This window comes from Aspergillus alliaceus (assembly GCF_009176365.1).
Source record: "Aspergillus alliaceus strain CBS 536.65 unplaced genomic scaffold BDW43scaffold_32, whole genome shotgun sequence".
Lineage (NCBI taxonomy): Eukaryota > Fungi > Ascomycota > Eurotiomycetes > Eurotiales > Aspergillaceae > Aspergillus > Aspergillus alliaceus.
In genome coordinates, this window is record NW_022474715.1 from 249,101 (window position 1) to 263,377 (window position 14,277).

The 14,277-nt window shown below is 48.7% G+C and overlaps 4 protein-coding genes across 4 annotated transcripts; 1 reads left to right on the forward strand and 3 right to left on the reverse strand.

Annotated features, from left to right (window-relative positions):
• Window positions 1-625: 625 nt before the first annotated feature.
• On the forward strand, window positions 626-2,374 carry BDW43DRAFT_301481 (DNA/RNA non-specific endonuclease; the record flags this gene model as incomplete). Its single annotated transcript, XM_032045053.1, has 2 exons — window positions 626-730; window positions 1,499-2,374. The coding sequence occupies 2 exons, from the start codon at window positions 626-628 to the stop codon at window positions 2,372-2,374; spliced, it is 981 nt and encodes a 326-aa protein (XP_031898635.1).
• A 123-nt stretch (window positions 2,375-2,497) lies between these two features.
• Window positions 2,498-4,094, reverse strand: BDW43DRAFT_133487 (putative RING finger domain protein). Its single transcript, XM_032038221.1, has 3 exons — window positions 3,331-4,094; window positions 3,008-3,266; window positions 2,498-2,941 (listed from the first exon to the last, which is right to left on the reverse strand). Exons 1-3 carry the CDS (start codon window positions 3,904-3,906, stop codon window positions 2,622-2,624), a joined length of 1,155 nt encoding a protein of 384 aa, XP_031898636.1. The 5' UTR covers window positions 3,907-4,094; the 3' UTR covers window positions 2,498-2,621.
• On the reverse strand, window positions 4,095-6,175 carry BDW43DRAFT_133494 (uncharacterized protein). The gene has a single exon (XM_032038222.1). The coding sequence runs from the start codon at window positions 6,066-6,068 to the stop codon at window positions 4,284-4,286; it is 1,785 nt and encodes a 594-aa protein (XP_031898637.1). The 5' UTR covers window positions 6,069-6,175; the 3' UTR covers window positions 4,095-4,283.
• Window positions 6,176-7,259: 1,084 nt separating this feature from the next.
• Window positions 7,260-11,636, reverse strand: BDW43DRAFT_301483 (Arf family guanine nucleotide exchange factor SYT1; the record flags this gene model as incomplete). The annotated part of the gene is made up of 4 exons (XM_032045054.1): window positions 7,260-7,323; window positions 7,372-9,832; window positions 9,896-11,143; window positions 11,219-11,636. 4 exons carry the CDS (start codon window positions 11,634-11,636, stop codon window positions 7,260-7,262), a joined length of 4,191 nt encoding a protein of 1,396 aa, XP_031898638.1.
• Window positions 11,637-14,277: the final 2,641 nt, after the last annotated feature.

Here is a 14,277-nt window from a genome sequence, read left to right on the forward strand (position 1 = left end):
CCTTACGCTTGGAGAAGGTACATGGATAGCCCCCAATTATTGTACACCACCACGTCTTACTGTCAATTGAAGGCACAAGACTCAATACTGGTTGATCTGTGCCTGTCCCGATAGCTTTAGTATAGATGCGTATATCATATCTCCTAGAGAAAAGATGTTCTGGTTCTGGCCTATCTCCGTACACAATATGACTACCGAGAATGCCGCCGTTTCCCGGCAAAGTCTAACGGCTTTCTGCAGGTTTTAAACATAGACAGAGAAAGTTGTCAATTGAATCAGTGGACAGCGGTTGGGGAACCGTTGTACGTTAACAAGAATGTGTCAGGTCGCCCGCATTTGAGGAAATAGAAGTGTGGTATCACAATTTTCTTTCTTTTCTTTTTCGGCCTAAATACGGTGCATATGGTCACAGAAAGATGTTCAAAGAGGCAGTCCAGATCTGAATATCGACGAAGAGGCTATATAACTATACTCTTCAAAGTCACAATGCGCGAGCAGCCATCGCCTATCTGCATTCTCCATATAATCCGACGGAAAGGTGGATTGTGGCTGAGCAGGAATGCTGAACTGATTTCATAAATTTGTGAAATGCAGATCTCGTTGGCAAATTCTCCGGGAGGCTGTGATGGCGTTTCGCACTAATCTCTGCTATTGGCAAGTAGCCAATCTGATCTATCAGAAAGACCTCGATACGGTCTATCGCTTAACGGCAGGACCGGGAGTGTTAATGGTTAGTTGTCATAAAAAGAAACCATTGGCTTACCCCAAGTTCGGTCAGATGTAGTCCGACTGGAAAAGAGGTGTCCGGGTTCAGGAATTTATTTCCGAACATTCAAACAAGTAAAGAGCGCAACGTATCCAACTTTCAATGTTTTACTGAGATCCCCGGATATACTTGTATCGCCTGGAATGTCTGTGAGGTATTATATCACGAGTAACATTCCTTGTATGTATGTAGTAGTACTTGAGTCCTTTCCCATCAGTTGGAGTGCTCACCTGCTGTGGTCATCCGATCACAAATTTATCACGGGTAGCACACAGACATAAAAGAACGCCCCCTCCATCGATATTTATCATTCACTCATGTTCTCCGCCATCTCAAAGACATATTGTTGGAAATATACGACAATGATAGCAATCTCCTCGGCGCGAGGTGGACCGTTTGGTACCTGAGGCTGGTCCCTGGACATCATCTGATCTGTGGCCTCCTGATTGGCCAACTACTTTAGCTTCAATTTGACTCTTTTTTTCCCCCAGACTTTCTTCATCTCCAACCCCGACCTCGTCTTCCTTTTTAAAACCCTCTTCTCTGGGCCCCCTGTCCCTTTCCTCCTTCCTCATAGCTCTTCACGCTATGTCCAAGGCGACTTTCGCCGCAATTGCTGCGGCAAGTGCGGCCACCGGAGCGGGCCTTACAGCACTACTTTATTCGAGCTCCTCCCGGCCACAGCAGCAACAACAGCAGCAACAACAGCGGCAAGAACAACAACAACAACAGAAGCTTCCCCCATCTACATCTTTTACCTCCACTACACATGTCCCAACCCAACCGGCCGCACCCTCGCTCGCTGCCAAATCCCTCGCCGGGCCCGTCGACCCCTCCGGCATCTACCAATATGGCTTCCCCGGTCCTATCGCCGACACCTTGCTTTCAGCTCCCCTGGCTGGTGCATACGACCGTCGGACGCGCAACCCTGCTTGGGTAGCTGAGCACATCACGCCTGCCTCACTGGCGACGAAAAACGCAGACCGCAAACACAGCACCTTCTACGAAGACACTACCATCCCCGCCGCCTTCCGCGCCAAACTGGCCGACTACTTCCGTTCCGGTTACGATCGAGGCCATCAAGTGCCCGCTGCCGACGCAAAATGGTCACAGGAAGCGATGGATGCTACATTTTCCTTGACAAACATGTGTCCCCAGGTGGGCGAGGGATTCAACCGGGACTACTGGGCGCATTTCGAGGAGTTCGGCCGCAACCTGGCTAAGAAGTATCCCTCCGTCCGGATCGTTACCGGTCCTCTGTATCTCCCCCACCGTGACTCAGATGGTAAATGGCGTGTTTCCTACGAGGTAATTGGTAACCCGCCTAATGTTGCCGTGCCGACACACTTCTATAAGGTGATCTACGCGGAGGAGGGCCCTGTCTCACCTACTGGAAAGGTCGCCCTGGGCGCATTTGTCTTGCCTAATGCCCGTATCCCCAACGAGAAGAAGTTGACCGAGTTTGAGGTGCCGGTTGAGGTGGTCGAGCGCGCTAGCGGCCTGGAGTTTGTTTCCAAGTTGGAGGCGAACCGTCGCAAGCGTCTCTGCCAGGAGGTCAAGTGTGACGTTATCGTGCGCGAGTTCAATAACTCGGCCAAGCGGAACTAGATTTTCCTTGAGGGAGAAAAGGGGATCATCCTTCTGCATAAGAAACGATCTACATAAATTTAGATGCCGTCATTTCGGGTTTATACTTGGTTTATAGTCCAGGCGTTCACAGGTTGCATGTACGTCGAACCTTGTATTTATGTCTTTTCTTTATAACATTATTTCGCATGGTCTATCCATGCCAAATATATTATATATAGTATACCCTCGTAACTATTACTCCATACCCTATGTAGCTTTAGCCAGTTCAACATTGAAAAGCAACACCAGTTTTAGTGGCTACATTTCCTCCACGCCCTGCAAACCCAGTTCCTTCCGAACTAATTTCCACCAGTCCGGGCTTAATGGTTTCCTTATCCTTTTTCTTTTTCTTCCCTGATTCTTTGCCATTATCTGCTGAACTGCGTGGTGTGATATCAGTCTCGCAGACATAGCATAGAACCAATCCATGAAGTGCGGCTGTCTTTTCCTGTTCTTCTTTGGTAGCGTGCGGGTCTGGCGCATCGTGCGGTGTCATGAATTTGGTTACGCAAGGGAGACAGATTACATGACCACAGGGTTTGGTCACTGTAGATATGAGTTGTTAGTTGGTTACCGTTAATTGAAACGTCAGGAATTGATAATTGCTCTTACACATCGCCTTAAGACCATTCGTCAATGTCTTCTTACAACTCGGACAGATCCGCGCCATTGAGCCATCAGATGTTTTATCCTCGGTGAAATGCACGTCGACCAGCGACTTCAGTGAATAGCTATGGCGATGTTCATCTGTCGAGCCGGGGCAAACAGGAGCCGATTTGACGGCCTTATTGGCCGCGATCTCATTCGGATCCGTATTGGGAGTGAGCGAAGGGACCCAGAACGAGGGTAAAGCAGATTTGCTGGATTCCGACTGGTGATTATTATCTGTCAGCAGAGCATTCCCAGAGCAACTTGTGATTTCTTTTGAAGTATACCTTTTCTTTCTTCAGTTCCTGTTTGAGCCGCTCCTGCTCCTCCCGAGCCACTCGTGCCATCTCCTTCTCATCCAGCTCAAACACCTTCTTCCGCTTGCCATCTACTTCAATTTCTCTCGCCTTAAAAGCAGCCAATGCCTCCGTAGCCTCCTCTGCCTTCCGCTTTTTGTGATTATCGTTTTGCGCTTGACCAGACGATTTGTGCTTTGCTACCTCCAGCCCCATACTGACCAGCTCAAACTCTCGCAGTTCCCGCTCGCGCGCTTCTTCCAACGTCCGCTCATCATCCTCTGCAAGCCGCTTTTTGGCCTCCTCTCGTTCTCGGTCGAGTCGCTTAATCTCCTGTCGCTGAGCAAGGAGGTCGTTAATGGCGCATTCGCGACAAAATATATCACCGTTTGTTGCGCAGGCGACTACGGGTGCTCGGGCGGGGTGTAGACAGAGGCGACAGGAAGCGAACGGGAGAAAAGAATCGCGGCCGATGACGCCGCGTTGGGTGCCCCATTGTGAGCGGAGGAGGCCGCGTTCGTAGGAAGTGAAATGTGGAAGGGAGGTATTGCGTTTGGAATGGGCCATTGTCGCGTGTTTTTATTGGGACATAGAGTGGGCAATTGTTATCTGCGGAGAATGAATTGTGGCGGGCGAAGCAGGAGGTATTCCTAAGGGAAGATTTGACGGTTGATTGATCGGGCTCTGAGCTAACCTGAGCTAGGAAGAAAATGTATCAACACGGATTAGGGAAAACAGATGACGACAAAGTGAAGCCAGGAATAGTAGGGAACGAAATGAAAATGAAATGAAAATAAAATTGGAGAAATCATGAGGCATGACATAATCACTGTCACGTTTTCTCCGCATCCATTCACATCTCCAAATCGGGATATTCAGTATACTTCCATAACACACCAACACACCACCGAGACAGATGAGGTACCATCTTCTCGGTGGTGTGTTCACTCGGAGCCCGTGACTGATTCGGGAAAAAGTGCCTCTCCCTTCTTGACCGCCACCTTTTTCTCTGCGCTGACATCCTTTACGATTGGGGTATTCTCACCATCCTCCTTCCCTTTTGACTTCTTCTTAGGCTTGGTGGTAGGAGGACGGGGACGATATTCCGGGAACATATCTGGATTGTCGGCCATAACCTCATTGGCCATATCCAACATATCCCAATCGCGGTCCGTGCACATCTCAGGCGACGACGATCCCTCAGTGGATGCTTGCTTGTTGTCCTTGAACACTTGAGATCCTCGGGTTGAGCCATCACTGTTGAGACGCTTCTTGGCCTTTCTCGCGTTAGAGCTACCTCCGCGTCTGGAAGCGCTCTTCGGCGCGATTGGCCCCTGACCTTGCGATAGGGCGCGCGCTTCAGGCATTTCCTGTGCCCTATCTTGCTCGGTAGCTGGTCTAGGTATATTCAGATACCTAGCGTCTCCCGCCTTGAGCATAGGGGTGGATAGTTGGTGATATCTCGCTATACGGATATACTCGTGCGCCTCTGCTATCGTCATGAAAAGGACATCCTCTGCGACGAGTTCATTTACCATCAGTCGGCCTTCTGTAGCCGTGGATAATCCTCGTGTGGTCGCCCCGAAACCTGGCAGCAACGTGGGTGTTTCGTGCCATCTACGAATTTGTCGATACAAGACACCAGTGCTCCCCTCTAGAATACCAAGCATTTTGCAAGCCTTGGCAAGGAAACACATTGCTCGTGCAACATCTGAATGGAAGCCCGCGACAATGGCGCATTTTGTCCATAGCATCACAATTCGAGCGTCACGAACTTGGATATCCACAAGTTTACCGATCACTGCCTGCGCAGCCTGGAATGCCGTCGCAGGCAACAGAGCCCCAGTCTGGGTTTCGTTCAAGAAGCGCTCAACTTTCCAGTAGCAATCTAAGGCATCTTCGACCACATCGTTGGGCTGCGCACACAACCTACATAAGCAGAAAAAGCCGAACTCGGCTTTGGAGAACAACTCCCTTGCCGTATGACGTCCTCTGGCGTAAAAGTATGCAACTGTGATTTCTTCACCCTTCGCAATAGGCCTGAGTGCGTGCACGACGGCATGTCTAATCACCGGACGCCCTTTGGCTTCATGGCTACCATCACTCTTCGGAGGCTTGTTGACAATAGTCAACGTGCAGTTTGGAAGACAGGCATGATTAACAGATGCAAGATTAAACCCGAGAATCCCAGCGCGCTTCCCATTCAGGATAACTGGCAGCTGATGCCAATTCCAAATGCCCGCAAACACGCCCATATCCTGATTCCCGGTTCGAGGAAGAGTCAGAATCTTACGCAGCCACTCAGGCCCCATAGCACGAGCTTTCACGCCCAGCATCGCATTGACCTCTTTCGGACCTTGACAAGCCGCAAACTCAGCTTCGGTAGTCGCGGCCACATCTTCCGCAAAGACGATACACCCAGTTGAGATGTTTTTATTAGTAACGAGGCCTACGCCAATGCCGCAACTAATAAACCGCTGTTCCAGCGACTCCACAAAGGTATACTCCTTGGCCTTGGTTTCGTCGGAGCTGAAGACACCCGCAAACTCAACCATAGTATCGAACGGTGCAAAGTACACTCCTTCGGAGTCTTGTGGCGGGTTTAGAATCCCGAGTCTTTCCTGACAAATATCACATGTATCTACACCCTCGATTAGCACTGTTCTCTTGTTTCTTATCCATATACTGATACTCACACTCGCATGATTCACCCTCACGTGACGGCTCATAACCTAACAACTTGTGTTCCATGACATGCAACTTGTGAGGACTATACCAATCAGTGAACATTCCATCGAACAACAATATAAATAAAAAGAAAGACAAATGGTGTTCTTAGGCAAAATAACTCTGTTGTGTTCACACAGTAGATTGTGACGAAAGAAAGGACCATGTAAACAAAGGAAACTGTCCTTGTCTGGCGAGGCCCGACAGTGGACAGACATGAGACCAAAGACAAAGAGAAAGCACAACTCACTGTATTCTTTTGGCTCTTGTCAAGTTCAGCTTGAAGAGAAAGTATCTGACGGCCAGGAAGACCAAAACGAAAAGAGCCCAGTCAAAGAGGAAGAGGGGAAACAATCTTTGCTCTGTGTATTCCTCTTTATCTTTGTTTTCGGGGATGGAGAGAGAAAAGGATGGGAGTGTCTCGACAGGCAACATTGGGAAAGAGATGTTGGGATGGGATGACGGTATGTGGTGAAAGGGGACAGAAGTGATGTGGTTGTTGCTGTGAAGGACAGGACGTGTTATGTTCTCGGCGCTATTGGGTGTGGTGTGGTGCGTGCAGAGACGTTATTAGGCAACGGCCAGGATATTCAGGCAAGATACGCATTCATGCTATGAATTTCTATTTCAATGGTCTCTTCAAAGGTTTTACATGTTCTTATTGCCCATGCTGGCTAATGCTCGCTCTTCCAATGCCCGTCACGCCAAACATCCGGATGATATATGGTATCTCAGTAGGAAAAAAAAAAGAGAGAGAGAGAAAAGGAAAGAAAAGAAAACAATAAAAGACTGACTGCCACCCACCCTAAGCACATGTCCCTGGGCCCTATACAAAACCAGACAATTAAGAAAAAGTGGGAAGTCATGTCGGTGCGGATGTGATGGCCTCCGCTAGTCTATGAAACAAATTTGGAAGAGAATGAAAGAAAAAAGTGAGGATATGGCGTGGAAAGGAGACGTAGATGGGAGAATAGGTGCTCCTCCATGTGCTGACCAAATGAAAGACATCTCATTAGCTTTTTTGCCAAGCCTGAAGAAGCATATCAAGAACGCTGACGCGATAGAAGACGGTTCGTAAAGCTTTTCCAAAAATTGTCGTTTTCAATGAAGAGACCAGACGCACGTGGAAAGAAAGGAAATTGAAATGGGTATAGAGTCATGAAAGTAAAAGGAAATTTGGATAACTGCAAAAATCAAGCGTTCACAGCCTGTTCCGGTGGACTAGGCTGCATCCCCGGCGTAGTGTTCTCCTTGGCGCTATTGTGGTCGTCATTTATCGAACGAGGTGAGGTGTCTTCATTGAACGAGGCACCTGGCTCTTTAAAGGACGAGACGGGCGACACTGACATATCACCTGGCTCTGGAAGCGAGGTTAGACCAATAGCAGCATCGCTCTTGGCTTTGTCATCGCGATATAAGATTCCGGCTGTTTCTGCTGGATTCCAGGGCTCATCAGGGCTGCGTGCGCTTCCTCTAGTAGCGACACTCCCGTTTCGCAAAGGGCGTGGGGTTCCAGGGTAAAATGACTCTGAAGCGATAGAGCCTGCACTACTAGCTAGCTCTGGATTAGATGTCCTTGGCTCTTCCGATGGGGTTGGCTTTCGTAGTTTGAGGCGTTCCTCCGGTGGCATGTTCTGCCACTCAGATCCGAAAGTCACAATCGATGCCTTCTTGCCATGCACAGTAAAGCTGGTTGATTTCCGTGATAACCCTTCGCCTTGTTGTGGTTTCTGGCCATCATCGAGCGTCGCCATACTGAACCCTGAGTCTCGAGACTTCTTGCTCCGAGGGTAATGTAGATGATGACCACCAGAAGAATCCCGAAGGGTACGATGAAGGCTGCGACGGATACGACTAGCTCTCTCCCCTTGAAACGCGCCTTGAGAGTCTTCTGGTTTCTGATCGGTCTCACTTCCATTGGTAGCTGATGATTGCTTTCGTGCTTGAGGAGAGCTACCGACTTCTAGCAAACCAGTTTCACGGAGCAGGCGCTCTTCGGTATCATCTACACTTCCGGGAGCAGTGACCTTGGAGGCTCGGGACCCTAAACTAGCAACATCCAACTTACTGACAGCGCTAAGCACGGATGCTTCGCGTTCCAGCCTACTTGCTGGATGAGGCGAGTAAGACTTCGCGCGTTCCTCTGTATTACCTGAAGAAAGTTGTCTACCAGCACGAGAAGCGACTTCAAATGAAGCGAAGGAAGCCGGTATACTCGGTCTCCGGTCATCAGGAGAAGTAGATTGTGACGGTGGAGTTTTATAAACCGATTGAGGTCTGCTAGGCTCTGGATGTGGAGACAGGTCATCCTCTATCGGAGATGTTACTTTTTCAGTTCCTACTCCATCCAAGGTCTCTGGTTGCGAAGTAACAGAGGTTGTCGGTATCTGCAAGTGCAGTTTGCGCTCTGCGAAAGGCTTTTCTTCATCTAATGCGTCACCCAAATCTCGAACAAGTACCTCCCTGTAGCACTTAGTGCGCCAAATATCCTGCCGGACCCACTTGAGTTTCGCAGCCATGCGCCCTGCAGCCATGATAACATGCTCTCTAGCCCTGGAGTGTACAGGTGTCAGAACTTGCAGGTGCCTGGCGTTTCGCAAGAGATCATCAAGCTGCCGTTGTCCAACGAAAAGTTTCTCGTTAGCCTCTCGGACCTTTTGGCGTATAAGCTGCTGGCGGGCTATTACCAGCTCCTCGGCCACGTCGGTATCAGGGTTTGGAGACGGCGGTTCTTTGTCCATAGAGAGATGCGAGCGACTCGACTGAGTCGAGCCCCGACGGCTCATTCGGTTCCGCTGTGCGTCATAATTGGTAGCAATCATTCCCTTCGTTCTGACCCCAGTTGTACGGAAAGTCGCAGCGTAATTGAGCTTTGCTAGCCAGTCGTTCATATCGGCCTCAGTATTGGCCAAAAACACTTCCTCCAGAGCGCTGTGGCGGACAAAGACAAAGGCATGTTTATGTTTTTTATAACCTGAATCTAGCAAGGCCACAGCGTCATCAGTCGACATGATACCGTCCGGTTTGAATTCGGTGAGAGGTGGCTTGAAAACCACCGCTCGACGACGGCCTTCCTTCACATGGGTTTCGTGTTGAGCCATCAGAGACTTTACCCATGCTACATCCTTGAAAAAGTAGAGCTGCGAGAGTGTGAGCAGAGCACCCCATTCTTGCCACGGAGATCTAGCTCGCTTCTTCTTCGGATCCTTTCGCCAGAGCAATCCAACTTTAGCAATTTTGATATCTACCAGCCCGGGATTAGAGTCGGCTGGATTATCGATACTAGACGGCATAAACGCGTCCGGCCTAGAACGTGGAGACACAATCTGCAGAGCACCAGTTTTAGCAAATGCGGTATGGAGACTATCAATATCTGCCGGCCCATCAGTTCCATCACAACGATAGGTGTCCTCCAAGTTCATGACATCCTTCAGGCTTGGGCGTAGAGAGTCGAGCTTTCCGTCCATTATCAACGTATAGGGATCAACTGGTTCCTTGGTGGAACGGGCCAGATGGTCTGTGCTGGTAGCTTTCAACAGCGGCCGGCGAGACTTTGCGAAATGTCGGCCACTGGATGTTGCGTCCTCGATATGGATGAAAGGGGTGTAGGAGATGTTCTCATAGAAACATTCCAGAATATCCTCTGAAATGCCTTCGCCCCGAGTATTCTTGACATAGTCTGGTTTTTGCATTTTCCGCTTATTGTTCTTGTTGAAGACATCTGTGTGTAAAATCAAGATTGAGAAGGCGATGAAATAAGCTTGATCTATACGAAGGCAAAAGTTAGTCTTGGCAGAAGGAAAAATGAAACTACAGATGACCAACGCACCCGTCGAGGCGAAGATACCCGGATTGCATTCATGGTATCTATCTGCAAAGCTTTGGATGAAGCGGTCAATTTGTTGCGTCTCTTTTGGTAATTCCACCTCCATCAGGAGTTTCCGGATAGCCATGTCAATAGGATCACCAAAGAACGAGAACCCTCTCATATACTTTCGCAAGGCGGTTTTATAAAAGTCATCGTTTGATTGAGCCAGGACGCCGGCAATCACGCTCCTAGGGATACTCTCTTCCAGTCTAGTAAGATATGTTGCTGGAGTATCATCCTCTTGTCGCTCAGGGTACGATATCAAGCTAAGCTTCGAAGGGGGTGTTCCCAAGCCTTTAGCGCCTGGGGACCCATTCCGCCCAACTGGGGAATCGGAATTCTGCCTGAACCGCTGCGGGATACTGAAGATGTCTCCAAAGCTCTTTCGCCCACTGGTGGAAGTGGACGTCCGTCCAGAGAGGGGATGTGGGGATGGATGTCCGCTGTCTTGTGCATGGGCCAGTGAATCTAATGTAGACGACCTCGTACGCGACGTAGGCATCGTTCGACTCCTGTTTGAGGGGGTCGAGCGGGCCGAATGGGCTGAGTTCGCCGAGTCTTTTCGAAAAATGGGAGGCCGCGACGAGGCCAGACCGGCCGGCGACCGTGTTGGAGATGGTAGCGGAGAGACATGATCTTGATTTTGGTCATCCGAGATCTCGGACTTTGGGATGGAATCAGCCGCAGCAGACTTAGAAACCGCTGGACTTTGTGCACGGCCAATTCCCGAGTGGGCATTGGTTGGTTTCGGAGGTAAAGGAAACAGAGGGCTGCGATGCCGTTTCAAGCGCGGCATGCGAAAGCGTTTGTTACCGGGAGCCCCTTCACGAGGGGAGGACGAGCGGAGGTTGCTATCTCCGACACTCCGGTCGGAACGAGAAGACTCCGAAAACCGCGCATCCGTCACTGAGGAGCGCTGAGAATCGTTGGGCAGGTCGCGATTGCTTCGGATCGACGTGATTGACAGACGCCCTGGCTCTTCGCCATTGCTTTGAGAAGCTGACAGGATGGGATCCATAGTCTGTGGTCCTGTTGATTCCTGTGTAGCATGCCCAGCCTTTTCATTCCAATTATGTTTCGGCGCGCGCGTCTGTGCGGGCAATCCCTCTACGGATGATGTTTTGGCGTCCGGGAAGAGTTTGAATTTGGCCTTGCGTTTGACAGGCTGATCTAGTTCATGGCTCGTGGGTGCGGTTGTGATTATAGTAGCTGTGCCAGCGTAAGAGTGATTAGCAACGTGGCATAATAGGATATTGGAATAAGCTACGGGACGGCAATGCTTACGTGGAGGTAAGTTGGGCACTGGAGGGACATCTTCCTCCGCTTTGGCATAGGATTTTGAGAGTTGAGGGTCCGATGCATGGCGTAGCCTCATAAAACTAAATCTGTTGAAGCGCCAATTTGAACTATCATTTACTGATAGATTTGTGCCAGTATTGTGTATCTCGCCTGATGGAGTATGCGAGTGAGTTCCCGCAAGCTCCGCCCCGGCGTTGTCAGTGTCGTGGTCTGCATCATCCGGACCGGTCAGAGGAGGGGAACGAGGAGCGGACTCCGAGCGCCTCGGTGCTAAGTTGGTTGTGGAGAGAGTAGGACGAGGTATTTGCTCACTATGGCGGGAAACCGACTGAGGTTCGACCAAGCTCCGTCTCTTGGGATCGTTGCCATCAGAGGTGCCAATTCGCAGACCTTTCCAATACATGGCGGTAGAAAGACCGAGAATGAGTTCTTACGTGGCCCTGCAACGTAGCCAGCCCCAGAATCCCATTCGAATATGTGCTGACGCTAGGCGATTGCTCCACGGTGTATCACAACTGCAGTTCCAGACCTTGTTCGCACTGCTGCCTTATACAACGGTGTTTCCCAACAGATGGGTTGAGGGTTTTACTTGGAAGCGTCACCCTTAATCAACATCGATTAGCATTGCGAATCGAATGAGTTAGGAGGAAGAAAAGCGAGTTGAGTACGAAGGAGCTGTTGACGGAGGCGGAGGCACGGTTTCGTAAAAAAGGGGGTAGGGGTACGGCACGAATCGATCACCCAGAAGAGTATTTGGTGGCCAAGGAGTAAGTAGGAGAACAATGATTGGGACTCTCACATTGCCCGGCTAAAGCTTGACGGAAGCGTGGAAGTGCGGATCGATAGTGTAGACTAGGCAGAAGGAACAAGGAAAACAAGGAAATGAGGGGAGGCTGTCAATGTTGGAGAAAATAAAATAGAGCGAAGCAATCAATGCCCTCGATGGTAGAAAAAACAGAGAGAAGAAAAGAAAAGGACTGTATGACGGTAGGAAGCGAGGGAATAAAGAATAAAAACCGAATGACGCGGGAAGGGATGGGAAGCTGGGGCAAGGCTGGTTGGCAAGGACAGGCATAAAAAGAATAACGACGATGATGAAGATTGTGGAGTTCTGATGACGGGCCGAGCAAATGCACCCCAGGCACGTGTTCTACATATGCACCGTTTCGAGTCCTCTCCATGTTTCGAAAATTTTACTTTTATTTTGTATGTTTGCTTTTTCCTAAAAGTCCTATTTTATGTATATATATGTATATTTTGTATATTATATTCGAATTGAATGTGGTAACTATCTAATCTATCAGATACTCTGGCAGTCATTTTTTTATCCTGTGGGTTTTGTTTCTATCTTTAACTTGGATGTACTTGGTTTAGCCGGGATTAACTAATCCAAGGTACAGAGATTTGTTAGACATCCACATACAGCACTGATGTACCCAGGATCTCGAATCAATGTACCTTTAAAAAATCCCCTCTAGGTGAGAGTGACATCAGAATTTACCTCATTCTTTACTCACCTGACGTGTTTTTTGTTTGCCAGATAGCCCTTAACACAGTACATGCAATACATACTACAGTCATACAAATACTGGTCGGATTTTCCTAGTCGATAACCATTTATGATTATCTGTAAGGACTTGGAGACAAGACTCGGTATAATCTCGAAACCCTTGCTGGTCCCTAGTTTTAGCACCACGTGAGCGGCCTGGTATGTTTCAAGGCCATTCTTGGCCAAATATGTTCAGAGTTTTGTTGTCCCTTCTCCTTCTTTTTCTTTTTCTTTTCTTTCTTTTCTTTCTTTCTTTTTTTATTTTTCATTCATTCCGATCTTTTCCCCTTGTTTTCGTTCCTAGAAACCATCCGAGAGTGAATTTTTTACAAATCCAAAAGCGGGTTTGGGATCACCTTTACATCCGGGTTTGTCTAGAGTGGCTTGGAAAAACCCTCTCTGTAAATTTAACGCTTTGTTGAGATCCAGTCAGCCAATCTTCGTAAGATTCTAGAATCATAAGGCACTAGAAAGGTCTGCGACTTCACGAATCAGACCGACGAACGCGTCACCACCAACCACGAATTAAAAAATGGAGCTTTGGTTCAGGGTATCCCAGGTTCCAGACTTTAATTTAAGAGCCCCCTTCCGAATGGCGATTCCTCAACACTGAAACTATTCGGGGTCTATTCCTTTTATGTATATTGAATGGATCTAATTCAGCCTCTTCATAGAATTTCTAGGGCAAGGTCTGCCATGACCAGAATGCTGGGATTGAACCATTCTGCTTGGGCTGAACAAAACCGCCCGTTGCGGTCTAGAATGGCCTAAAAACTTTATCGGAATGCAGGAGTGGAGCCAGTGGAGATGCCATCAGTTTGACTCCTAAAGGGCCATTACTACTTAGAAATGATTAGACACCTGACAGCTTTGAATATCTTAACAGACATACACACAAATCACTAGATCCTTGTTTCTAAGGAGAAACTGTAATCTCTCCCCACGTCGCTATATTTTCAATATACCCTTCCATCCCCAGCTCAGTAAGGGCTAGTCGCTCCTTGCGGGGTTTTTGACGTCAGGTTCCATGGATTTCAATATTTACTACCCATACTGAAGGGAGAGGAAGTAGCCAAAATTAGTCCCTCAACAACCCTCTTCTAGATGAGGCGTGTTGCTTAGATTGCGTACTCAAACCAGGTGCTAGAGTTATTTTCAAGTACTATGGCAGTGTCTCCGGTGATTTGCCCAACTGAATCTAAACAACATATCACGCTATGTTGTCCTTGTATTCCGTCCCTCTACAAAGCCAGAATATTCACCCTTAGGATAATATTGTGCCGGGAATATGACTCCTCAATTACCCGAGCCGATTTGGCGATGCCGAAGATAATCTGTGATCGGTATACGGGGATGGTCCTTGCAATTTCTTCCAATAAATCTAATCTCCAACAAGCGCTCCATGACGACTACTTCTTTTTGTTTTCTCGTAGAAGCAGTGATCTTCATGGTTGCTTCGGCTTGAATATGGCACCAACCGAGGGAATTTAATGCC